This window comes from Staurois parvus, unplaced genomic scaffold, assembly GCF_062004578.1.
Source record: "Staurois parvus isolate SC_StPar_1 unplaced genomic scaffold, SC_StPar_1.0 ptg000099l, whole genome shotgun sequence".
Taxonomy (NCBI): Eukaryota; Metazoa; Chordata; class Amphibia; order Anura; family Ranidae; genus Staurois; species Staurois parvus.
This window is the reverse complement of record NW_028317895.1, coordinates 4,206,615-4,234,005: the sequence shown is the minus strand read 5'-3', so window position 1 is coordinate 4,234,005 and position 27,391 is coordinate 4,206,615. Positions and strand designations below refer to the sequence as shown.

The 27,391-nt window shown below is 39.5% G+C and overlaps 2 protein-coding genes and 1 long non-coding RNA gene across 3 annotated transcripts in view; 2 read left to right on the top strand and 1 right to left on the bottom strand.

The window, feature by feature from the left end:
- The window catches only part of LOC149467828 (uncharacterized), a 61,987-nt gene extending 51,845 nt beyond the window's left edge, over window positions 1–10,142 (top strand). The window contains exons 14-18 of the mRNA XM_089671121.1: window positions 636–790; window positions 3,545–3,728; window positions 5,421–5,533; window positions 8,152–8,245; window positions 8,332–10,142. Of these exons, the coding sequence (XP_089527247.1) occupies window positions 636–790; window positions 3,545–3,728; window positions 5,421–5,533; window positions 8,152–8,245; window positions 8,332–8,412 (627 nt within the window). The 3' untranslated portion in view covers window positions 8,413–10,142. The remainder of the gene's footprint in view (window positions 1–635; window positions 791–3,544; window positions 3,729–5,420; window positions 5,534–8,151; window positions 8,246–8,331) is intronic.
- On the bottom strand, window positions 2,412–10,629 carry LOC149467827 (uncharacterized). Its single transcript, XR_016311824.1, has 3 exons — window positions 10,491–10,629; window positions 10,294–10,396; window positions 2,412–2,874 (listed from the first exon to the last, which is right to left on the bottom strand). It is a non-coding gene; the product is annotated as an uncharacterized LOC149467827 (long non-coding RNA).
- Window positions 10,630–10,787: 158 nt separating this feature from the next.
- Window positions 10,788–27,236, top strand: LOC149467826 (ADP-ribosylation factor-like protein 3). The gene is made up of 6 exons (XM_089671167.1): window positions 10,788–10,942; window positions 18,945–19,097; window positions 20,390–20,506; window positions 22,371–22,421; window positions 24,453–24,638; window positions 26,505–27,236. The coding sequence occupies exons 1-6, from the start codon at window positions 10,925–10,927 to the stop codon at window positions 26,550–26,552; spliced, it is 573 nt and encodes a 190-aa protein (XP_089527293.1). The 5' UTR covers window positions 10,788–10,924; the 3' UTR covers window positions 26,553–27,236.
- Window positions 27,237–27,391: the final 155 nt, after the last annotated feature.

The window sequence follows — 27,391 nt, the reverse complement described above, 5'->3', positions numbered from 1 at the left end:
ATGAAACATGAAAACAACCCAGAAGGAAAAAGGACAACATAAACAATCTTTGTATAGAAGGAAAATGCTTCTAAATGTGATAAAAATAACATTTTCAGGGCACGAGAAGAACAAATCTACATACAAAGACCAATGCATGAATACGCTGTGACACTTTGAACAGGTATAGCCGAAGAAGTGGCAAACAGAGGGGTTACACATATATGATATCACGTCCGACTACACGCTGGTGCATTGCTACGCACACGGGAAGTTGTTCTGGATTGTATGAGAATTTCCGTATGCTTAGTAGCCCCCTTGTATTCGATATAAGATTAGCATTCAAAAAACCATGAACAATCATGGATCTGATTTTCTCATTGTGTGTATTAGAATATGTGAACCTTGCTGAATGGTGGGGTATTGAGGATGGTTCTATATGGAAACATTTTTTCTATTTAGAAATATATAACCCTTTCCCTCTCCGTTTTCATCAAATTTGTATAATATTCACAATGCAAACACATCAGGATAAGGATCCTTTTAAAAAAAAAGTGCACAAGAGTCCAATAAAAGTTGAATATTAAAGTCAAAAGGCTTTTTCTTGTGTTAAAGCTTTGAGAACTGAACTTAATATATGTTCCATTTTTCAGTAGATGAGTGGTGGATGGGACTGCAGAATCTGTATATGGGATCTACATTCTTGCTCACTCATAGAAACATTCTGCAGACCAGAAATCGATCACTGGAGTGAGCAAAGAGAGAAGGCCTGTGATGGAGTCATTTTGGATATGTGTTATTGTCCAAAAAGGTATGCTCATTGTAAACGTTTCTTATTTAGGCGTTTGTAAACGCTATATTGTTTTTCTTAAAATAATAAACGTTATACTTACCTGTTCTGTGTAATAATATTGCACATTGTGGACCTGAACCTCCTCTTCTGGGGACCCTCACCAGTTCTCTAGGCTCCTCCTCTTCTGCGTGCACCATCATAGAAAGCAGCTTGTTAAGGGGCCACATGCGTGGGCTTGCTCCTGAGTCAGGCTATGGCACCATAGACACACACAATGAGGCTCGGGCCAGCCCTCACAAGATTTGATTGACAGCAGCAGGAGCCAATGGCTCTGGCTGCCCCTGCTGCCTTTGAGTCCTGTGAGGAGAGAGAACAGTGCTGCTGCCCTAAGGCACAGTGCTGGATCAAAAGAAGAGCCAGGTATTTAGGAGGGGGAGGAGCTGATCATGGAAGGTTTTTTTTTACCAGAGAATGCAAGGTCTTAAATTGTAAGCCTTTACGAACACTTTAACCCCTTGACGCCGACGGCACACAAAAATGCGGCCTCACGGAACTGGGCTTTTTTCCATGGGGCCGCATATTTGTTTACTTGTCTTTGTGCTGGGAGCGTGCCGCATGGCAGGCTCCCAGCACAGAGACTGCGGTGTCACTGAGAGCCCGGGTTCCCGTTCTAATGATTGGGACCCGGGACTCCCGATTCCAAGTCACGTGATCACTGTGATAGCCTCTGATTGGCTATCACAGTGATCAGTCACTGTGCAGCCCAGCCCCCTTGTTTTTTCTCTGTGTTCTCTCTGTATGAATTGAGAAGAGAGATACATTGTATTTCTCTAACTCCTGACATAGAGAGATAAAAAAATGTTTGTAAAAAAAAAAAGAAGATAAATAAAAAATAAAGAAAAATACCTAGATCAAGGTTTGATCTAGTTCAGTGCCAGGGTTAGTGTTTTGGTCAAGGTCAGGGTCAAAGGTCAGGGTCAAAGGTCAGGATTTGAAAAAAAATTGGTATCAGTGTCAGTGTGTTTTAGGTAAAAAAAAAAAGGACAAAAACAAAATGCGCACTATTGTTTCTGGGCTGTACTACGGGTACAAACAACAAATAACATACACATATATCATATTGCTGCAATCGTCAAGAGCTGGAGAATTTATTTTGAGTTGTTCTATGGAGGTAGGTTATGGTTGTAACAAGAAACACACAGCTAAATAAAAAAAAATGGATTTATTTTACTATTTTGGGCCAGTTTTCCTTTGATAATAAAAAAAATTAGGAGCTATCCATTACCATTTACCACCAAATGAAAGCCCAATTTGTCCTGAAAAAAACGCGGTATAATCCACCTGGATGTATAAAGTAGTTGTGATGATATGGATAGTTTTACTAACACATGTCAACATTGCAGAATTGTGCTTAGGCATTTAGATTTGTTTTACCCTCAGGCGTGAAGGGGTTAAATTATTTTCCATCACAATAAAATATAACTGGTGATTTGTTGCTATATGTCACAATACTTTTCCTTTTAAAAGTCTATTTTCTACTGTTCCTTGTCTGTATTTATCTAAGCTACCATTTTATGTGAAAATTATATTTTCTTACAAATGAATTGACAATTGACATAGGAGAGGTTCACAATGTTCATTCATTTTGCCTTTATCAGTTTAATTTGTGGTTCCAACTTCAAAATGCACACATTATACAAAATAGAGATGAGCCACATTCAAGTCATATTTAAAAAAAAAAAACAATTTATCGAGATATGCCAGTAAGTAGAGCATGTTTTGCACAGCTGAAGGTTGATCCCGTGGATCAAGCTGAAGTCCATCAGAGCATGCAAAAATTTTCACTCCTCAAGAGAAAGCAAGAAAAGGAACCTCAATTAAAAATAGTAAAATTATTGTCAGGATTTGTGGATTCCTAGAATATATGGAAGGTGTAACACATGGGCTCCATATTTGTTTAAGCCTGAACAGAAAGCAGCCAATGTAGTCAAAAATCTTCACAGCTTCATAGTTTCAGCTAAATTCAGCTTCTTCTTCATCATAGGAAGCACTGCTTGGTTCTGCAATACGGACCTTAATGCCAAGAATCCAAGAAAAGATTGCTGAAACAAGGAGGAGTGTCAGTAGCACTGAGCAAAAATCATGGAGAAAAATCAAGATATCTATGCCAAATGGGCTTAACATCTGAAATATGCACTGACCTTGCCTGTGATTATGCTAATAAGACTAAAAAGAATAAATCTAGATTTTGGAAATGCATTTTTACTATGAACCTAAAGTGTATCTTTAGACAAATGTTTTTTTTCAGTTTTGGATAGAGTGGGGAAAAGTCAGGCCCACTGCTACGTTTTTATTGCTGTTTATGCACGCTGTAGAATGATGTACCGCTCTATTTGTACTGGCAGCTATTGTCACCAAGAAGAAGTAGGTAGGGCAACATTATACATTTTTTAGTTTTCCCCAGAACAAGAGGTAAGGGGAATCTCTCAATCATTTAGGGAGATTTGCTCTAATGTCCTATTGTGTCTTTGAGACAGGAAGTGAAGGGAAATTTCTCAAATAGTACATACAGCAAAAAATACACTGGCAAAGGTTTAATCCTTTCCACTCAAAAAAGTTGAAGATTTCATGCCTCACAGCTAATTCCAAACAAAATGTGATGTCATTTTATTGTGCATGCATAATATGGAAAATAAGGGACATAACGTACATTACAGTTTTGAAAAGAAGAACCACTCATTTCCATTGTTTCATATGCTATTCCTCTTTTAGGAAAGAATTTGCCTATTCCTCCAGTGATGGAAAAGTTTATATACGTCATTTTGGAGTAGCCAGTTCTGAGATGACCCTTGTAAATATTTTAAAGGGGCATGAAGCAGAGGTCACCACAGTCGTGTGGCATCACCTTGTAGACAAGTGGATCACTGGCTCTGAAGATGGAACTATTAGAATATGGGTAGCTATTTAAGTATTTCTTTAACAACATAAAACATATCAAACACTGATAAGGCAAAGTTAGCAAACAGCTGTTATTCACTTCACTTTGTGGTATAAGAATTCAAAAGGCAGCACAGCGTCTAAATGGTTAGCACTTCCCCCTGGCAGTACTAGGGTTATTGGTTCGAATCCCAACCACAGCACCACCTGCCTGGAGTGTGCATGTTCTCCCTGCGCCTGCGTGTGTTTCCTCCCGGTACTCTGGTTTCCTCCCGCACTCCAAAGACATGCTGGTAGGTGAATTGGATCCTGTCTAAATTGGCCCATGAATGTAAGTTAGGGACCTTAGATTGTACACCCCTTGAGGGTTAGGGAGTGATGTGAATGTACAATATATATGTAAAGCACTGTGTAAATTGATGGCACTATATAAGTACCTAAAATAAATAAAAAAATGAAAGGCCATCTTACTAGTTCTTCTGAAGAGGAGCTTATTCTCGTTGCCTGTGGGGCAAAGAAAATAAGCCTACTAATCCTACAGGTGATTACAGAATTTTTTAACTGCTTCCCGTCCACCCTATAGCAGACATACTGTTACAGGGCCGCACGGGTGTGCAAAATTACGTATATATACGTGATTTTGCATCTCCGGGTAGGGAACGCACGTGAGCCGTGCGAGCTCCCTGCCCGCACTGCCATTCGCGGCCGCGGCTGTCAATCACGGGGTCCCGGCCATTGATTACTCGCCTGCGCACAGTGATTTCCAAGGATCTCCGACAGGGAGGAGAACTGTTTTGTTTACTAACAGTTCTCCTCCCTGTCAGCTCCGGCACACTGCTTTGGATGGCTGTGCACACTGACACCACCCCCTAGTAAAACACTGCCAGCATACAGTTAACCCTTTGATTGCCCCTTCCTGCCCAATGCTATTAGTACAGTGTCAGTGCTTTTTTTAGCACTGATCACTGTATTGGTGTCCCTGGGGATGTCAGTGACACCAAGTCAGATCCCCCCAGTGTTAGAATGTCCATCGCAGTCCCGCTATACGTCGCTGATTTCCACCATTACTATTAAAAATAAACAATAAAATCCCAGTATATATAATGCCATTTGCAAACGCTATACTGTCACGTTAAACCAATTAATTTACATTACATTAATTAATTAATTTACACGTATTGGGATTTTTTTAGCAAAGACGTGGCAGAATACATTCTGGCCTAAATTTATGATGAAATTTGATTTTAAAATTTTTTTTACTAGACATGTTTAATAGCAAACAGTAAAAAACATTTTTTTCTCAAAATTGTCGGTCTTTTTTTTAATAGCGCAAAAAATAAAATACCACTGAAATAAAGCTCTATTCGTGGGAAAGAAAGGACATAAATTTAATTTGGGTGCAGTGTTGCATGACCGCGCAATTTTCAGTTAAAGTAACGCAGCGTCGTAATGCAAAATATGGCCTGGTCAGGAAGGGGGGTAAATCTTCAGGTGAGCAAGTGGTTAAATTAGGAAATGTTCACTTTTCAAAATGCAAAGGTAAAGGGTGGAACTTAGTTTATTATTTTTTCATTAGCTGGATCCATAAAATTTGCAGGTTTGGTTCATTAAATGCAGTAAGCACAAACTGTTTGGGTTTTAACAATTGCTTCTTAGACATGGGTACCATCGTCAATACTTTTTTTCCAAATCAACATGTTTATTTATGCAGAGTGCAGAAGGAGCTCTATGTGAGAAGATCCTGCACACTAAAGGAGTAGTAACTTGTATCTGCATTGACCAGATGAATGGATGCATTGCCGCAGGTGTGCAAGATACAATCAGGTAATTAACAAACTTAAGACGTTTTCCAGTTTCTAGAAATTATAGACTACTGATAAAGATTCTTGCATTTAACAATGTATAAGGATCTCTCCTTAAAACACAATTGTTGTAAGAGACAGCAGGACTCACCCAGTTAGGTATTCATACAGACCAAATTCGTAGCACTGTAATAGCATCCACATGGCAACTTGAATACACTGTGATGCCCATGCATTCTAAAGCTGGCCATGCACAGTTTGAATTTTGGTTAATTCCTGTTGATTTGGCTGGAATTCACCAGTAGCTCAATCAGCAAAAAAAAAGTGAAGACTTGGGTGTAAAACTGGCAGCTGAGCAATTTCTGTTTCCTACGGTATCAAGTGCCACTATTTGGGTATTCAGAAAGCCACAGGTGCCAGCTCTCTGAACACAATAGCCAGCAGAGGAGATTTTTCCATCCCACCCTTCCTATTTTCCCACACCTTCCCATGTTCCCCATCCACTGTTTAGCAAGGAATCTCCATGTACATGGCTAGCATAAGTCTCCTCTAGGCAGTGCAGATTCAATAGTAGTAGTGGTAGGTGATCTACCACAATGCCCCACTTATATCTAGCCACTAAAGTACTAAAGCTGACTATTGTATTATATGCCAGTGCATTTTAGATCAAATTATCTATTTTTAAAAAGAGAGAGTGAATTCCACAGAAGAAATGTTTTAAGGAATATGAAGTTCTTCGGCTAATATACATTGAAGTTTCCTTTAGGCTAGGTTCACATTGATGCAGCTCTGCAAGTAGTGTTTTGCACGGGAATGGCAGCCCATTCATTTGAATGGGTTGCCGTGCCTCCTGAAACACAGAGAAAAGGTCCCTGCACCATTTCTGGAATTGCAGTCTGCATGGGAGCCACAGGTGCAGTGCAGTTCCCAGTGCAGGAGTGATTTCCAGTGTGTTCAGCATGCCATTAGGATTAAGGCATCTCCTGCGTTTTCTGTGCTGGTGGTTGCAGCTGCAGGAACAACCGCTCTCAGCAGGAACTACCCGAACAGATGTGTACCTAGCCATAGGCTAGTTGAACTAACTGCTTCCCTAACACAGTAGCAGAACTACTGTTACAGGGTGGCAGGGCTGTACAAAATCATGTATATATACATTATTTTTGAATTTCCAGGTAGGGGGCGTGCACGTCTCCCTACCCGTGCTGCCATTGGTGGCTACAGATGTAAATCACCGGGTCCTGGATGGAGATTCCCCACTGGCACCCGCGATTGCCGTGTATCACTGACAGGGGAGATAACACAGGTCTCTCCCCTGCCAACAGTAACACAGCACAGCAGAGAAATACACAGCAGCATGTCTCCATGCACAGCACACAGCACACAGCACACACAGTCAAACAGCACACAGTTAACCCGGGCGGTAATTACTTCCTGGCGCCTGGTGATTTCCAAAGATCTCCAATGGAGAGGAAGACTTTTGTTTACTAACAGTCCTCCTCCCTGTCAGCTAGGGCATACTGCTCTGGATGGCTGTGCACAGCCATCCAGAGTAGTGTGCTTACAGTGAAGCACACCCCCCATGCCCCCTAGTAAAACGCTCCCTGCACACAGTTAACCCTTTGATCACCCCTCATGTTAACCCCTTCTTGCCCAGTGCCATTAGTACAGTGTCAGTGCTTTTTATTAGCACTGATCACTGTGTTGGTATCACTGGGATGTCAGTGGCAGTTAGTCAGTTCCCCACCAGTGTCAGACTGCCCGCTGTAGTCCAACTATAAGTCGAAAACCAATGAATTTACATATATTGGGACTTTTTTTAGCAGAGACATGTAGCAGAATACATTTTGGCCTAAATTTATGAAAAAATTTGATTATTTAAAAATGGCCTGGTCATTAAGGGGGGTAAATTCTCTGGTTGGTAAGTGGTTAAAGTACTTTGTTTCATTTAGAGGTATATTTCCTTTTTAAATGTTTTAGTTTGCATTTCTGTTGGCAACATTATAACACTCCTAATTTGTAGGTTGTTTGATAGTTTATAAAACTTACATGGCTGTATATTTGATATGATATTATCCATGCAATGCCTCGCTCCATGCAGACAGACAGTTAGTGGAATTGTACATAGACATCAGAGTACAATGGCCTGAGAGCTATTATTATTATATTATATTATTAATATTTTAGTCAGATAATTGCGCATAAAATAACCCTAGCATTCCTCTCTTTTTTTTCTGACTGTGTCCCATTAGGGAGATTTTCTTGTACTTGCACTACTAAGGATACAACAGGAAAGGAGAGGAAATCTCTACAAATGGGGGGATGATTCATTAGAACAGATGTTCCCATTGGAAGATTTCCCCTAACCACTTGTTCTTGTGACAACTGTGTAGTTTTGGATTTCCTATAATTTTCTGTTTGGGAGACAATGGTCACCAGGAAAAACAGAGGGGTAAATCTGCCTAGCAGGGATACGAGCAGCAATGACCCCCCAACAGGCGTTCTAATCCCTAACTACTCTATCAAAAATGAAAAAAATTGTCAATATGCTTAAACTTTAAATGTAAGAGGTTCCATATTTGCTACATGCATTTTCTATTGAAAAATATTTAAGCACGTCATTCTTTCTTTTAATACCCTCAGGGTTTATGATCCAGACTCTCTACTTCAGGTTCAGTTTAACACTGGACATACAGACCTTATCCGGTCCCTCATCCACATTCCAGAGATGAAGCAGGTATGGTGATTATGCACTTTTACATAAAATATGAAACATAAAAGGCAAATATGCACAGGGGCTTATATACTTTTCTGTCTTTTTAGTATGTTACAGTGTCATGGGACAGGACAATGAGAATATGGAAGGCTTATCACAAAGTCAACAACCAACAACAAATACCTTGAGCTACTCGATCTACAGGCCAATACATTTCTGGGGTTACATGATCTTTAAAAATTTAAAAATTTATTGTATGACTATGATTGTATTGGTTTAAACAGTCTTTTAATTGCATGTATTTGAATAAAATGTTTACACTGTTTATGAATTCACAGGCATTCAGATTAATATAACAATTCTTATAGCTATATTTCTTTTACATTGTACCATCATATTCTATACTACTTTATGGACGTGGTGTTTCTTATTAGCCTCTACACCAAAAATGCCAAATGAGCCATGTGTGCCTGTGGATCTCAGACTCAGGCAATGCACTTCTAAAACCTATATACTGTTATCTAATCCATCTAATCCAAGATTTAGCGCCACCCTTCCATTACTAAGCTTCCCCATTGTCATTAAAATGTCAGAACTTCAATGGTAGTAAATATTTTGGTATTTTACAGTTGAATGACAAGAGTGTGGGGCTTTTAATCTTGACTTGGCCTCAAGATGAGGCCCAATGTACAGCCTGAACCTAGAAGTCAAGGCTTTTTTACAACGGTTTTTAGACAGATTAGTGGCATACCTACCAATCAAATGTACAGCATTAACAGGGCTAACAATCAAAAGGAGCCAAACATTTGTTAGAAAACACATCTTAACAGAACAGTATGCATGTTTGATGCTCAGAATAGTATATTGGGGCAGATAGATGGATTACACAAGGTGTCTGGTAATCTACTGTATATAAATAATCCCGTTGTTTGTATATGCGGTTCATGAATACGGAGAAGCTGTGTGGAATTTGTATAGCTTTTTATATAGTCTGGGAGAATAAAGGTTTGATGACCTTAGGGAAAAAGAGGTAGGGGGTAGAGGAAAAGAAAAAAGAGGTAAGGTAAAAAAAAGATGTTAAAAGTTAAAGAGAGGAAGAGTAGAAAAAATGAGGTGGGAGGAGGGAAGAGAAAGAGAGAGATAGAGAGGAAGATTTGAAAAAGAGGTGGGGGATCCCTGGATGTAGTTCAGCAAATAAATAGATACTGTGTTTTGTAAGTTGCAAACAGGAAAACAGTCATTAACAGCTACCTCTACAACCCATAACTCCTCATCCTTTCAAAGGCTCATCCCGATTGAGCATTACTGTTTACATGACCACAAGGGAAAAGGTGTTCTCTTTCCTATTCACTTGTCCTTATTAGAGGGCTAATATGTCTAAATTTCAAAAAGTCTGGACACCATGAATTATTAATTATATGCCTTCAAACATTTCTCAATATCTGATGAGCTCTGGAGCTTGTATCTTGTACCTTGCAAGACTATACCACTGCAGGTATCCCTCCCTATAATCCTTCTCTCTCTTCCCTCCACCCCCTTTCTCTTTTTCCACTCCTTCCCCTCCTTTCCAATTCTCTTCTATTTCTTGTATTCCTACTTAAACTTTCTGCACTTTAATCCTCCCTGTGCTCTTTCCTTTTTTCGTTGTTCATCTGTTCATCTGTTTCTGGTTCTATGTTGGCTCTTATGACCTTATCTAAGCCGCAGGTTCATTACCCCAGGCATTTATGAAATTTCAGTGTGCATCCATTATTGCCTCAGTATGATATTTTTATCTATGTTATGGGTATATTTCATGTATTCTTATGGCATTACCTGTTATGTCCCTCATTGAAAGAAAATGTAAACTGTGTACTGCCTTGTTTATTGTGAAACAGAATACATTTTATTGTAACAGGAATAAATCAAAAATAACTTTTTAATTTTAATAAATAATTCTGCTTGATATACTTGTGTATGCTTTGCTTATTATTGCAGTTCAGATTACCAAATAGTAGCCTTCTCACACAACGAATGAAAGAATTTGATCAACAATTTCTTCTCTGCATAAAAAAAAATAGAGTGCTTACCTATTAGGTGCAAGAATTTGCAGGGAGCATAGATAAGCTTGGTAAAATGTAAGACTGATAGCTATGGGTTACAACACTGTCTTATAAATATGCTCTGTCCACTCTAAACAAGGAAAAAATGAAAGGAAATCTATCAATGCACACAACTAATATCACATATAAATCACTACCAAATATATCCAACATATACATCTTACTTTTAGCTGTCTTTTATCTGATGCATCTGAAGAAATAAAATGAAGGAAGATTTGCTATATAGTTTCACTGTGCATATATGTGTGGTCTTCTTTTGTTCATTGGTACAAGGTTTGCCATCTAAGAGGTTGCATAATGCGAATGGCTGTTTACAGTTGTGTCTGGTGAGAAATAGATATACTACCTACAGCAGAGTGGCAACAGATGGCATGGGGATTAGAAAGGTAATTACTTAATGCTGGGACAAAAACTGCAACTAAGTCTGTCTTCCTAATCCTTGTTCTAGCACTCCTATTTAACAGTGTGCTGCACACTGGGAAAAATATATAGAAAACAGTTCATTATAATGCTGCTATCACTGTAATCTCAGACGCTTTACTATAACCCCACTTGATGGTTTCTTGACAAGATTCCTGTACATAAGGAATGTAGAATTATGGGTGAAGTGCAAAAGGTAAGTGCAAACATAGGTATATTCAACACATAAGCAAGCCACATATTGTTTGTTTTACTATTGTTTGTAACTGGTATGTATTTGATTTGGCACATTTATAGAGGGTTATGTGACAAATCCATGCTTTCTGCTATAATCATGACACAGAGAAAAATGTATATTTCATTAGCTACCAACTATGGTAAACCATGGCTCCAAGGACTATGCTCTTTTTCATAAATATCTGCTGTGTGTGTATGTATATATATATATATATATATATATATATATATATATATAAAGAGTATATCCATAGGGTGGTACTATAGATACATAGCTCATGCACTGTGCCACATCCTAGGAAGACTAGCCAAAATGTGATTGCAGCTACATGGACTTTATAGGCACTTAAAACATCATGATCTTGTAAAATCTTCATCCTCTTTATTGACAAATCACATAGTTACAACAAAGCAATGATTTTTAAAATATGATACTGAAAAAGTACCACAATTTACAACAAGAAATTGCACCTCAATAATTGTATCATTTGAAATCCTACCACTCCTAAATGACCATATAACCTGACTGGTACCAAAATGGATCATTGATGGTTAGGATGACCTTGTAGATGATTGAACACAGATATATTGTAATAGTACAGAGCTAGTACAAGTTCAACTGAACAGTAGCTGTACATGTTTCCCTACTCTCAGTGGCTTCTTCAGGAGCTATGAAAAGGTGCATCTACAATAAAACAAAATTTGATTGTTGAACTGTATATGCAAATATATAATCCAAAAAAAATTAAAATAAACTTCTATACATACAAAATAAAAATAAACTTCTATACAGACATGAATTGGACAAATATCCACTTACAATTATTTGCAATAAAAACACATATTTTGTAGTAAGTCATCGGAGGGAACAAGATGCGTTAGAGTGGGTACCCAGACATGGAGGCACATCAGTGAGGCAGGGGCAACATCATGTAATAACATTTCAATCTGTTGAAAACAGAGCAAGTTTTGAATTCTGTTACTATCAACTAAAATTGGTTATATATATAATTACTTTCATAGGCTAGTTTGTCGCAACCTCTGTCGCTGTCATCTTTTGCTGGTCAGCTTAGGCTGCATTTCAGTGCTGGAAAAATATAAAAGCAAGTATATAATGAATGAAAAAAATTATGAAATAAATATATGAACTTATTGAATGTAATCATTACATGTATTAATAAAATACAATTACTAGAATATTAAATTTACGTTAAATTTAGGGGGGGTTGTCTTATATGGGAGAATGTGCATGATAGGGCAAAATATAAATATACAATTATGGATAAAAAAAATGTATATAAAACTATGCTAATAAATGAAAAAATATTTTAGTTTCATGTGACTATTTATAAATTTGTATGAAAACATTTTTTATCTCTGCGTGGTAATCTTACACTAATTTTTTGAATTGCAAAGATACATATTTGACAAATTACTATATGACACAAAGGACAATGAAAACTGGACAATAAATAACAGATATGTGTTCCTACAATTAAATATACATATTAACACACTTTAGTAAATGATGTCATAACTAGAAGACGACAGCCTCAACAATATAGTATCATTAGAAATTTAAATTGGTTGCAGTATTGAAGCTATCATTGAATTTCTGTAGGAGTTGTAATTTACAGACTGTGAACATTCAAGTGGGAGAAAGCCTCCCAGATTGAAAATTTTAGTTGGACTACATGAAAAAAATTAGGTTTTTTCATCCAAACCACATTTTAAATTGTGATTCACTAACTGGGGGCTTTGATCATTTGAAAATGCTCTAAATGTAACAATGTAAATTTGTAATAACTTTCAATTTAAAAAATTAATTAATTAATTTAATTAATTGATGTTGTAAATAAATACATACATTTGAATACATTTGTAATAAATCAAATAATATACATTTGAAAGCTGATTACCCACATCACATTGCACATTATACTCATTGTACAATCACCTTCATGTTTTCTAGTAACTATTTATTTGCAGTGGCCTACCTGATTGGATGTAAATTAAATAGATTGTTTGGTAAGCCTTCAAGTGCTCTAGTTGTTGGTGAACTAGTACAAGATTGTCCAGTCCAGGGCAAAGTCCTGCAGAAGCAAAGCAGTGGATCATTTATAATATGTCATTACAGTTTACCCTACTGAATGACACATTAAAATACACACTATTTTTAATGACTAAATCTGTAGCATACTCACCTTTTTATATTTGTTGTCTAATGAGGTTGAGTTACTAAAATTGGAGAGGGCAAAATCTGGTGCAACTCTGCATAGAAACCAATCAGCTTCCAATTTTTTTTGTCAAAAGAAGCCGATTGGCTACCATGCAGAGATGCACCAGATTTTGCACTCTCCATTTTCAATAAATCAACCCCAATTCGTTTTCTTATCTCCTTTTGCCTCTCCAAAATACTCATGCACAGTATCCGTTTTTTGGGTTTTTTTACATAGCAGAAATTCTTATCTGACTCAGCAGTCAGCACAACTTTTATGTCACAAAAATATTGGGTAGTCACTGCAAAGTTCTGACCCTTATAATGGCCCCCAACACAGATTAGCTAAGGTCATCTTTAACCTGAGAGCTATGTCTTAAACAGCCAAAGCTATCTGTCTAATCCTGTTGAAAAACCATTAAGTCTTTGGATTCATTTACCTTGACAATGGCATGATACCAGCAAGTTACATTTTACCAGCTATAAAAAAGACAGATCACTACTATCATCAGCTTGCAGTACTCCCTCACTGCAATAAAGTGTTTGCTCTACTGAAATAACTACAGTATGTTATCTGTTTACCTATTATGTACAGTATATGGGGATTGTATAGAGACCAATCAGCTTTTAAGTTTTTTTTTTTTTTTCAAAGCTTAATTTAACAAGTTGAAGTTAGAAGCTGATTGACTACCATGCACTGCTGCACCAGATTTTGCACTCTCCAGTTTTAGTAATTCAACCCCAAGAAGTCCACCAGAATTCAGCTACCAAACTACACAATAAAGTGTTCAACTTCAGCTTCACCACACCTGTGTATTTGTAGCACAGGCTTGGAGGAATATAGAATTACAATTTACCTCAATTTTTAATACAACATTTATACCCTCCTTTGATGCACAGTACAGATTCCATAATTTGATGACTTTTCATGAGTTTAAGATCTGAGTTTAACAGTAATCATGCATTAGTACACACTGGCTGAAAGTGCAGGACCTGTAAATGAGCCATATCTTCAATCTTCCCTTTCTGCAGCATGTTAGAGTAGGGAATACCCATTTCAACAATAACTATTATTTTGCTCTGTCTTGCTTTAATTAAGTGCTGACTTCAGCAGCAAAACCTCCCAATTTGTGAGCTGGTAGGAGGTATTACGAAAGTGCAGACACTTGAAAGGGCTCTTCTTGTCCCTGTTATGGTCAAATACTGAGCTTACCCATTCTTTCTCACCACATCACATTCTTATAGCCTATGATGGGCAGTCCTACTGACCAATAGGGATGTAAGAAAGGCTGGCGTGGGTGGGCAATTCTACACTTTATATCTGTTAGCATCTTTCCTGATTTTTTAGAATGACAGTATACTTTACAGTTTTGGCTACATGATGGAGTCTAGGGACACCTCTGCATTCTATTCTGCTTTCAATTCCTGTACTCTATTGGATGCCTCTGATTGTAGGGGACCTCTCTGTTCTCTCTTTTTGACCATTATCAAAACAAAGCCTGGGGCTGTGTGAGTACTGTATATTCATGGATCTAGTTAATCCTTTTTTTAGACAAGGTGACACACACAGGTTAAAAAGGCAATTAAAGGTTAATTTCCCACATCTGTGGCTTTTTAAATTGCAATTAGTGTCTGTGTATAAATAGTCAATGAGTTTGTTAGCTCTCATGTGGATGCACTGAGCAGGATAGATACTGAGCCATGGGGAGCAGAAAAGAACTGTTAAAAGACATGCATAACAAGGTAATTTAGCTTTATAAAGATGGGAAAGGTTATAAAAAGATATCCAAAGCCTTGAATATCCCAGTCAGTATTGCTCAATCACTTATTAAGAAGTGTAAAATTCAGCGATCTCTTGATACCAAGCCAAGGTCAGGTAGAGCAAGAAATGCGGCCACAACTGCCAGAAAATTGTTCAGGATATAAAGAAAAACCCACAGGTAACCTCAGGAGAAATACAGGCTACTCTGGAAAAACATGGTGTGGTTGTTTCAAGGAGCACAATATTACAATACATGAACAAAACTGAGCTTCATGGTTAAGTTGCCAGAAAGAAGCCTTTACTGCACCAATGCCACAAAAAAAGCCTGGTTACAATATGCCCAACAACACTTTGACATGCCTCTCCGGGCATTTTTCACAGACAATGTTATTACATTTTTAATTAAGCATTCAGAGATTCAATTTTTTAGAATATAGTTTTAATGAAAAGAAAAATGGTGCAGGAAATAATTACAGAAAAGATATTACAAAATAGACCCAAGCAACAATAAAATAAAAGGGTTTTAAAAGAGGAAACAACATTTAAGTGGAGTTCACCTGCTCTTGGTTCAGTGCAAAGTTCAGATTACGTCTTCATGCACACTGCTGCAGCTGCTGTTTTTGGATTTTGGCATTTTTTTCTACAGCCAGTAAATTCCCCAGCATGTTATCCTATGTGTCCATGCACTCATAGGCTTTAATCAACATTTTTTTGGCAGGGGCGTTTTTTGGCTGGAAAAAAACCCAGAACTAGTGGGTTTCTACAGGAGTGTTTTAGCTTTAAAAACCCTCTAAAGCTGAAAAATGCAGTAAAATGTGATAAAACACGGCAAACTGGCATTTTGGGGGTGGCTTTTTGTTAGCAAATGTTTTTTGTGTGTGTAAAAAATGCCAAAAAACATAAATGCAGAAAAACGTCTAAACGTTAATGCAAAAATGTTAAAAATTGCTGAAAAACTTGCGTTTTTTAACGCGACTTTACACAGCTAACGCTACCAGCATTAATAAAACACTTAGTGTGCATGGAGCCTACTTGTCAAGTCTGCCATGGCACAGATGCTGGCCCTCAGAAATGTGACTTTCGGTATCCTTGGAATACAAACGAAAGCTCAAAGCTGCTAATGCAGCAGCTTTTTCTTTCCTTCCAAGAGGGTGTCACAGATCTAACTGCACCCAATAAAAGGGTCAAAGGGGTCTGTTGGAGGTTTGTTGGAGAGTATTTTATTATGTTCAGAGGACATATTCTAAAAGCTGAAGTTTAGTTTAAAAAATAGTTTGCTATCAGCTGCAGTCACATAATTTACCAGTAATATAGTGTATTCCACACTCTGCAGGCTGATGTTTCCTGTAGAAACCTTCTCTTCAGTGATGCCTGGTCCTTTTCACAGCATTGAACTTCCAGCACTGCAGGGGTTAATAGTTTCAGGTCTAACATTGCAGAAGATGTTTCTGCCTTGCCCCTTTCTGTCCTCTGCTTCATTCACAATAGTTCTTGCATTGTTTTCACAGTTCAAAACTTGTTAAAAGTTTAAAAATTGTCCCATCCAATGCTATATAACTTCATCCATACTTCCAATCTTTAGCATGTTTCATTCATAGAATAAAAGTATGTAACTGGGAGTGCATGGACATTTTATCTGTAGTGGAGCATTGGATTATTTGGCATGTATGCAGAGCTGTTTGTGATGTTGTCAAGCTATGAGCTGCACCCTCTGTAGTTCTCAGAATGGGAAGTTAACTATGAAAAATGATATAAAACTCTGATTAAAACCCCAATTCTACCAAAATATGCCCTCTACTCCCAGTTCCCTTTTCTCTTGGAACACCCAGAGAACTTTGCTCCCTTGACCTCACTACCACCGAACAGGTCACTAAGATTTTCTTCAAAGCCCGCCTCACTACCTGCCCCCTGGATCCTGTCCCCTCACAACTCCTGCGGTCCCCCTCCTCTTCCATCCTATGCTCCCTCACTCACATCTTCAATCTTTCCCTCTCCACCGGTACCTTCCCCTCCCCTCTAAAGAACGCGCACGTCACTCCCATACTTAAGAAACCCTCCCTGGACCCCTCCGACCTGAACAACCTAAGACGAATCTCCCTACTGCCATTTACCTCTAAACTCCTAGAACGCTTAGTCTACAATCGCCTGAGCTCCCATCGCACCGACAACAACCTTCTCGACCCTTTACAGTCTGGCTTCCGCCCCCTACACTCCACCGAAACTGCCCTACTGAAACTCACCAATGACCTACTAACCGCCAAAACCAATGGCCACTATACTATACTCCTACTACTTGACCTCTCTGCAGCTTTTTACATGGTTGACCACCCCCTCCACCTCAAAAAACTGCACTCTCTTGGCCTCAGAGACTCCGCTCTCTCCTGGTTCTCCTCCTATCTATCGCAGCGCTTCTTCAGTGTTACCTATAACGCTGCCACCTCCTCTTCACTCCCTCTTTCTGTCGGGGTCCCTCAAGGTTCTGTCCTCGGACCCTTCCTCTTCTCCATCTATACCTCCTCCCTTGGCCAATTGATAAACTCCCACGGCTTCAACTACCATCTCTATGCCAACAACACACAAATCTATCTCTCTACCCCTCACCTCACCCCCTCAGTCTCCAATCGCATCACCAGCCTACTAAGTGACATATTGGACTTTATGTCACTCCACTTCCTCAAACTCAACCTTTCCAAAACTGAGCTTCTAGTATTCCCCCCAGCCCATGCCCCCCCCCCGACTTCTCCATCAAGATCAACAACACTACCATCAGCCCCACCCCTCACGCCAGGGTACTAGGTGTAATCCTAGACTCCAATCTCTCCTTTCAGCCCCAGGTCCAATCACTGACAAACTCATGTAGACTTCACCTCCGCAACATCTCCAAGATACGACCGTTCCTAACCTCGGAAACCACTAAGCAACTCATTCACTCCCTTATTATATCATGCCTTGACTACTGTAACTCCCTCCTCACTGGCCTACCTCACCGCAGGCTATCCCCACTCCAGTCCATCATGAATGCTGCTGCTAGACTCATTCACCTTACTAACTGCTTTATATCTGCCAATCCCTCCACTGGCTTCCAATTGCCCAACGGATAAAATTCAAAACACTAACACTGACGTATAAAGCCGTTCATAACACTGCCCCTAATTACATCACCAACCTTGTCTCTAAATACCACCCAAACCATACTCTCCGCTCCTTACAAGACCTCCTACTCTCTAGCTCCCTTGTCTCTTCCTCCCATGCTGGTCTCCAGGATTTCTCAAGGGCTTCACCCATCCTCTGGAACTCCCTACCCCAAGCTATCAGGCTATCGCCTACTTTGCTCACCTTTAGGCGCACTCTGAAAACCCATCTCTTCAGGGAAGCCTACCCCGCCCCCACCTAATATTGGAATCCACTACTCCTCCTACCACTCCATCCCCCACAGCTAATTACCTCTTGTACCACTATCCCCTCCCTCCTAGATTGTAAGCTCCAAGGAGCAGGGCCCTCTAATCCCTCTTGTATTGAACTGTATTGTTACTGTACTGTCTGCCTCCATAATGTAAAGCGCTGAGCAAACTGTCGGCGCTATATAAGTCCTGTATAATAATAATAATAATAATTACTGCATATTTATTTTCAAGGGGTCTTCTGCCTGGTCATATGACATCATGGGTCCTCTTCTTCATCTTCCTCCTGAACATTTCATGGCACCATTCCCTGCAGCTTTATCCTGTGAGTCTGGGGTGACTTGATGAGACACCCCCAAGGGGTAGTTTCTTAATACCCTTGACACACAGGAAGTGGATTGAATTACACAAGGCATCATTCAACCCAGAAAAAATGGTGCTGGGTAGAGTGCTGTGCTCCCATTTTTTGATACACACAGGTTCACTTTATTTACTAGTCTACATAAAATCTAAATGTCTATGAAAAGAATCTAAAATTCCTGATTTCAAAAACATCTTTGACTTTGTATCATGTCTGTAGGGTTTGATGTCCCTTGTGGAAGAGTTAAAAAAGGTTGAACATTTGAATGACAACGGTGTTAGAATCGTGCTACTTGGCTTGGACAACGCTGGGAAGACGACAATATTGACTCGACTTGCACTGGAGGAGGCCAGCAGTATAACTCCAACACAGGTGTAGAAACGTGCACAAATCCATACCTCCACTCAAGCCTCGCCCCTTTTAAACATGGACAATCCAGGTGCTAGCCACTATTGTCTGTCCCCACTCTCCATCAAAAATATGAAAGGATGTATCTGCTGTATGCCACTCTTACATACTGTAGCTCCTCTTACCATATTTATTAATAGTCAATAAGTGGACAGCGTACAGTATCTCCATTCGAGAACCAACCTTCCTTGATGCATTTCAACACTACTGCAATAGGAAGAAGGGTCAGCTGCACACCAGAGGACAGATGAATAGAGTGTATATTTATTGATCCATAGGACACGCAAAACACCAGGACATGAATACAGGACCTGTTAATGCGTTTCACACGATCTAGTGCTTAATCATGAAAATCGTGTGAAACATGTTAACAGGTCCTGTGTTCATGTCCTGGTGTTTTGTGTGTCCTATGGATCAATAAATATGCACTATATTCATCTATCCTTCGGTGTACGGCTGACCCTTCTTCCTGTTGCATCGTGTGTGGTGGCGAGCCAGAGCCTGCGCCTGTTGTGGATTGATCTGGATTGTTTGCCTGAGTGGTATACCTCTGTTCTTTGGTTTAAACACTCCTGGCTTGCTCACAAGGAGAGAGGAAATCCTTGTGAGCAAGCCAGGAGTGGTGAAACAGGTCAAGGAGGGTTGGTTCTAGGGTGGAAACATTGTTGTATGCAGTCAACTTATTGACTAATAGTAAATATGGCAAGAGGAGCTAAGAGTAGAGTGTGGCTGATACATCTTTCCAACACAAGTGTGTTTCTGGTTTTGTTCCACTGACTTCAGAATATAATCGTGTCTTTGCAATATCTCATTTAGAACACCCTAGTGGTCCTTCTATGGTGGGTACAGTTTCAAGTTTGTGGAATAGTACCACTCGAAGCCAAATGTGAACAGCTGAAAAACCTAGCCTCCACAAAGAACATTTGTAGTAACTGATCAACATTTTAGTGAATGGCTCCACTCTTTTGTGTGGGTGGGTGTGAGCAGTGTTAGATGTATAAATTTAAAGTTCTGAGCTGTGCACTGAAGTTAGTAAGTCTGAAGTTCCTTTTGCTTACCACATGTGTGGCCAACAATAATGTATGTGAATTCTGTGCCTCTCAGCACAGTGGGATGGGTGTACATGTGCACAGGACAACTATAACAGGAGTACATAGTAGTACAGCATTAACATTATGGCAGTAGCCCTTTAATAATGAGTTTATTAAAAAAGTTACATTTGTCAAATTTGTCTCAGTTTTAACTCTCTGTTTTAGGGTTTTAATATCAAAAGTGTCCAGTCTCAAGGTCTAAAGCTATCAGTTTGGGACATTGGAGGCCAAAGGTCCATTCGCACCCATTGGAAAAAATATCTTGGAAGCACAGATTTACTGGTGAGATAACTCTACTGCATACAGGCAGTCCAAAAAATGTGCAATATTGAATAAAGCAGAGTTTTACCAAAAAGTGTAAGCTCCACTTGTTTACCTCCTCCCCCCTCCACTGCCATATTTGGCACTTTTTTGGGGGGGAGTGGATACTTGGTTTTGAAAGGTACCCGCTCCCACTTCTGGCGCAGTTCACCATGGCAAAGTGAGACGGAAGCTTGGCCCCCTCCTTCCTCCACAGTCCTCTGGGACACTTCACAGGTCTCAAAAGACTGCAGGATCAATCAGGATGCATAGCATGACAGCTGAGACACTGGCGCCGGGGAGAAAGGAGGCAGAGAAGGGATGGCGCGGGTGAGAAAATCGCCGGACCCTGGGACAAGTGAGTGTGTGTTTATTAAAAGTCAGCAGCTACAGTTTTTGTAGCTGCTGAATTTCAATAAACACAAAAATGACTGGAACTCCGCTTTGATATATTTGAGCTACTGGCTTGTTAATAAGCAGGACATAAATTCCTGCATGATTCTAAAATGTGCCTTTCAGCTCCCTCAATCTTGTTGACAAAAGCCATGATGGAGGTTTTCATTAAGTCCCCTTGCACACAGGTGTCATAATTTACTGATGTTTACTCAGGAGCTTGTGACGCCCATGTGCAAAGGGTCAAAAACTGTGTGTGAAGACCTCAGTAATGTTGAGTATAGGCGAGTAAAGTTGTGTAACCATATAGATGAGTACAGATTAGTAAAATTCTTCTTCATTGCCAGTATTGTGGTCCCTTGCACATGGGCATCACAAGTTCCTGAGTAGACATCAGTAAATTATGATGCCCTTGTGCAAGGGGCTTAAACGATTCAACAAATGAGTAAATTACTGCACTCAAATTTTTGTTTTACTGCTCTGTACTCAACGCTGTATTACTGATCTTTACTCAGTTGTGTGCAATGTCCCATAGACAACAATGCATCTCATTTCAGATCAGTAAAAAAGTAGATGAGTAAAAAACTCTGCATTTTTCACTCTCATGTGCAACAGGCCTAAATGGAACCTGGCAGATCAAAAAACGTATTCAGGTCAACAATACCAGATGTTTGGTACCCAAAGTGGAATAAATGCACATCTAGGGGAAGGAATGTAGCACAGTGTATAATTTCAAAGTTCCAACAAGGTGGTAACAGGGCTTGAATATCACGGTCGATATATGGCAGGACCTTACAGAAGGACAGTAGTACACAGTCTCAATACTGTAGAAGACAAGTTAGCAGGTTTTACAATACCCAACAGCATCTTATCAAAGGTGACTGGTAGGCAGTGTGGCAACAGAGGCACCTAAGAAGCAGAAGAAAGGAGGTCCAAGGTAGCAGCTCAGGGGTAAGGTACCTACACTGTCCCTCCTCCACCAGAACCTTTCCCTATGCTAGACACACTGTCCCTCACCACAGGGTTCCTGTCCCTGATCTAGCCTCTTCACGAAAGTGCATCAGCTGCAGAGGGACAATGTTTTTGTGTCAGTAGATGGCCGCCCAGGTCATCCAGCACAGCAGTATCCATTCAGATGACTGCTCCCTTGATGATGCCTATGCATAGCAACTACTGTAACAGCACCACTTGTACAGGGATACGGAACTACACCTGTCTACACACCACAACCTAAACTTTTGGCAAAAAGGTGACAATTTGCCCCACACTTCCTGTTGTCATTACTAAAAGTACCAACATAAATGGGAAAACTGTTTTCATAGACATTTGGCCTAGGATGACAGGAAATATAAATCTTGACCTGGAAATAAAAAAATGTATTTAGAATGTGCATATATAAGTATATAGGAAATAAAGTCATCATGCTGCAATACCATTTTTTATTTTGTTTCAGATTTATGTAGTGGACAGTGCAGACCGTAAACGGTTTGAAGAAACAGGGCAGGTAAGGTGTTCTAAAAATCTTTCTGAAAATCTTTTAAATTAGAACTTTGCAGAAGTTGTTGTACAGAAAAAAAAAACAGAAGAAAGGAGGGTCCCTCTTCCAATCTGACCATCTTCTTTCTTTGTTTTCTCAGTAATAATATTCTGAAATAAGAGACAAGACAGGGGGGGCATAATGTATGGTTGTTCCCATTTTGATCATTTTACTATGTGTATTAGATATTCAGCGATGAACCGGTCTTTAGTGTCATTTGTAGGCCAACGATGTTCCACATTGTGGAATATTTCCTTTTTTTAACCAAATAATATATCTACTGTCATACATGTACAGAGTTAGTTTGGTTACTTTTGGGATTCTATTGAAATGGCTCTAGCTGATTTTGTTACAGCTTTTTGATACAGGCATTGGCCAGATCTGATTATTATATCTGACAACTATGTTATGTGACTGTGAGAGACCTTTGCAAACCGGGTGATGACTTGTCTTCAGTTGCTGGCAAGATTTACTAAGTTGCATCCAGACAATGGCTACTATAAAATGGGACAGTACATCTATACCCCTGTATAGCTCCTACCTTTGGGTTACTGTGTAGGGGACATCTTGTCCTCATCACCACATGTGCAACTGTCAGTTACAAGCTCACTAGTTATACAATCACATATTAACCACTTTGCCTCTCACACCTGTTCACCCCCCTATGGACCAGAGCAATTTTTACAATTCTGCTATGGACTTACTTATTTGGCAATAACTCTCTCATTACTAAATATAACAAGGTAACACATATATATTGTTTATATGAAGATAAACAAGGCTTTTTTTGTAAGTATTGTCTTGCAATATTTTTTTCGCAATCTTCAGACAATTAAATGTAACAAAACTAAATAAAAGGCACTTTTTATTTTTTTGACCAGTTTTAGTTTAAAAATAGTGTTATTGCACATAGAAAGTGCACCTTTTATTCTGTTATTTGTCTTGTTTAAAATGGCACTAAAATTATGATTCTGCTACAAAGTTTTTTACAAAACAAATTAGGTGGATTTTTTTTTCAATTTTGCACTTTTCAAAATGGGAAACGTGTAAATATATGTTAATTGTGTGGCAATACTAACAAACAAAACAAACAAAAACTAAAAAAGTTTAAATATTAATGGTTCATAAAACAGAAACTAACAAAAAAAAATCGGCAGGAAAATAATAATGGATAAGGAGAATGAGAAAAGAGTTAATTATGGCTGATTAGAGTAAACTAAGGGTTAATAAGGGGTTAAACAGAGGAATATTTTATATATATATACTAAACTTTTTTTTACTTGTCAGGTTGCTTTAGGTGACATCAGCTGAAGATTGAAGTTCATCTTCAGATGAGAGAACAGAATGATACAAAAGTTAAAAAAAAGTGCAAAAGTAACAATATGTTATGTTGCATCTTTCTATATTATCTGAGTTAGTGTTTAAACACTGTCAGACTGCTTTTCTTTTGACAGTTGAAGCTGCTGACCTTTTCTGTGTACACAGCAATGTCAGCTTTGATTAATCAGAATCAAATTGCTGTGTACTGGGAGGGGAGAGCAGGGCAGAAGGCTTGGATGTACTACACACATCCTGTGTACAATGATACCCTTATTTTGGGCATGTGTAGCATGCCCAAAGTCTGGAACTAGTTAAAGTAAATCTAATCCTTTTGTTTTGAATAATATAACCAATGGTTAATTTGCAATTTGAGTTCTTCGAGGGACTTTACATCCTGTACCATACACAAAAAAAGTGAGAGAAAATCGCTCCAAAGTAGGGGGAGTCCCTCTAAGACAGTTGTCACCAGAATAATTGTTCCCACTGGAAGATTTCTCCTCTATTCCTGTTCCCAATCTCCCAGAGGCTATGTCATTAGGTTAGAGAACAGAAGTGCCTAGAAACATTCACATATTAAGATGCACATTACTATTTTCAGGAGCATTTAAAGACAATGGGTAGATTTTTCAATGCATTGCTTAGTCAGAAATGAACCATTCTATATATTGTTTCCATCAGGAGCTGGCAGAACTGGTGGAAGAGGACAACTTACTGGGTGTCCCCCTTCTAGTGTTTGCAAACAAGCAGGATTTACTGACGGCCGCCCCTGCTGCAGACATTGCTGCTGGACTCAACCTGCATACATACCGTGACCGAATATGGCAGATCCAAGCCTGCTCTGCCCTCTCTGGAGAAGGGATCCAGGTAGTACAGTGTTTGTGTGTACTGCAATCACAATTAATACATTAGAAAATGGCTGGAAAATTGAGGGCTCATTCACACCTGTGCGGTGTGGCAACATATGCTAAAACCTTGGTGTCTAAACAACGCATGGCAGCGCACCTGCTCTAGTATGTGCTGTGTGTTGGGTTGCCATTAATACTCTATGGCAGGGGTAGGCAACATTAAAGAGGTGGAGATCTACCTGGAAAACATAGGAGAAGTCAAAGATCACTGGGCACAGATTTAAACATTTAATTGCCCTACTAATCTGTCGCAAACCGCAACACATCAGTGTCAAAGCAGCCCTTATGTTCAGTGTATTGCTTCACACTGACCTGAAGATCTCTCCTTTCCTGCTGCTGGCACCACTTTGGAGACCTCTAGCTGGGATAAGAGGTGGAGTGCAGCTGGTATTACTCTGCATGGGACAGGAACCAGCACTACAGAGGAGGCATCGGCTTATGCTGCTTACTATGGCTCCAACTTTACAAGCAGTCCCACTGCATTGAACTCTGTTTGATGCTCTGGGATGGCGGTCAGCAAGCCCAGATCGTGATCTACCAGTCACCTAGCCGAGATCTACTGGTAGATCACGATCTACTGGCTGCTGACCCCCGCTCTATGGGAAGCATAGAATAAATCAACTCATTGGATGGCACATACAAATCACTAATGTTTACATACCTTTAGGCTGGCTGTTTTCCAGACCAGTGACATTTTGTGTTCCACATCTCTCTTGTGAAAAAGCATAGGGTGTCATGCAGTGAGCTGTGGTAGGGGAAGATGTAACCCATCAGAATCATTCCCTAAAGGCTTGTTCACACGGGTGGCAACATATCACCTCCTCGCTGACTGTGAAATGCTTTCTGCAATGTGATCTACGATGGTTCACTTTTCAGAGGCAGCATATCCACACATATGAATGAACCCTAAGACTGAGTTCACAATTCTGTGGTATGGCATATCGCATGTGATTCGCACAGGAACCGCAGCACATTTCTGTACAAATCACATGTGAATTCTGTGCAGTGTGATTTGAGCCAAACATTTTGTATGGCTCAAATCGCACTTCATCTGCGCCAAAAAGGTGCAGGACCCTTTTTTTTGGTCTGCACTAGAATCGGATCTCATGGGTATTCACACCTATCTGATCTGATTTTGCACATTGCACCAATTTCAGGGTGTTGTTAACTTAACCTCTTCATGCCAGCACATCCTGGCCCTTTAAGAGTTTCAGAAGCCGGGAGGCGGAGTTTAGGGTCATGTGACCGCCGTGCTTCTCCGTCATGGCGGTCATATGATCAGAAGAGGTCCTGATCGAAAGAGGAGATCAGGACCTTTCCGGGAGCCGCAGACATAAGTGCTGGGAGCGCGCAGGGTGCGTGCGCTCAGCACATATGTATTTTCTAATTGCATGCAAATATGCAGCCGCTCTGCGTCAAGGCCCAGATGCCAAGAGGCAGCATATTTGCGTGAGATCGGCGTCAAGGGGTTAATATATACACCCACAGCTGTTCGCAAGAACGGGGTGCGATTGTGATGCATTGCGGAATTCATGCAGAAACCGGTGTGAATTCCGCAACGCATCAATGTGATCCCAGGCTAACTGCAAAAGCTTTGGTAAACTATCCCGTTTTACTATCAGTTAATGTAGAAGAGGAGATGGACATTAGAGGATGAGAATAAATAGATATAACAGATGACTGCACCCAGTGTTACCGATTAGATTTCAAGGAAATAAAATGACATGCACTAATCATGGTTTATGGAGTTTATGACATCTATGACCTGCATCATTTATACTGGAATATTTTGTCATTAGAATATTTATCTTTGCTTCATATGCAGGATGGAATGAACTGGATATGTAAAAACATTTCGGCAAAGAAAAAGTGAAATCTCAATGTAGCAAAAACAACATAGAAGAGAGAGAAACTCCTATAACTGAACACTGGTTTTCAGATATTTGTTGATGCTGTTATACTGGACTGTAATAAAGATACTTATACCCTACAGCTGGTCATGTGATTATATATATTGAGCTGGACACGCCCATATTTGAACCCACAACCAAACCAGACTAGCCTGAACTTTTTTTGCTTTGAACAAACTAGAGAAATGTTAGAATCTCTGTTTATATTGTTGTCTGTGTGCCCACTGGGAAAATTGTTCCTTACTTCCTGTTTCTTTGACACCAGGACATAAATCAAGAGGCATTGTGGCAGCACCCAAATATTGCAGAGTTCCCCTTTAAGCTTTAACATTTCTAAAAGCATCTGTTTCCAGAACCAGGTCATCAGCTCACTTCCTCCCGTTTCATGTGGAACAATGTGTCCTAGTTTAGCAGCTGACACCCTAACTTTCAGTTGGTGATATTTTATCTAAATGTGAAACCGCAAAGGCTATAGCCTGAACTGCTCAGAATGTATTTTAAAAGTACAAAAAGTAAAGAGGAAATATATGCATTGTGATGTAATTGTTGATATATACACCATGTAAGAGGCTTTTAAGACACTTAGCTTGTAGACAGAAGTCTGGCTAAGTCAACCAGCTGGTAAATAAAAAGCTTGTTTTCCTCAAGTTCATGTCTGGAGTTTTCCTGGAATTCCCAAAGTTGCTATTACAGCATGGGGTTCACCAACACCAGAAGACACAGACAGCATTTAATGCTGATCCAATTCATTAGCATGTGTTGTTGTCTCTATCTCCATTGCAGATTTCTCTGACTTCCCATC

Coding starts and splice junctions, on each gene's coding strand:
- LOC149467826 (XM_089671167.1), top strand. Junction 20,507..22,370: donor TTGGAAGCACAGATTTACTG/GTGAGATAACTC, acceptor ATTTTGTTTCAG/ATTTATGTAGTGGACAGTGC. Junction 22,422..24,452: donor GGTTTGAAGAAACAGGGCAG/GTAAGGTGTTCT, acceptor TGTTTCCATCAG/GAGCTGGCAGAACTGGTGGA.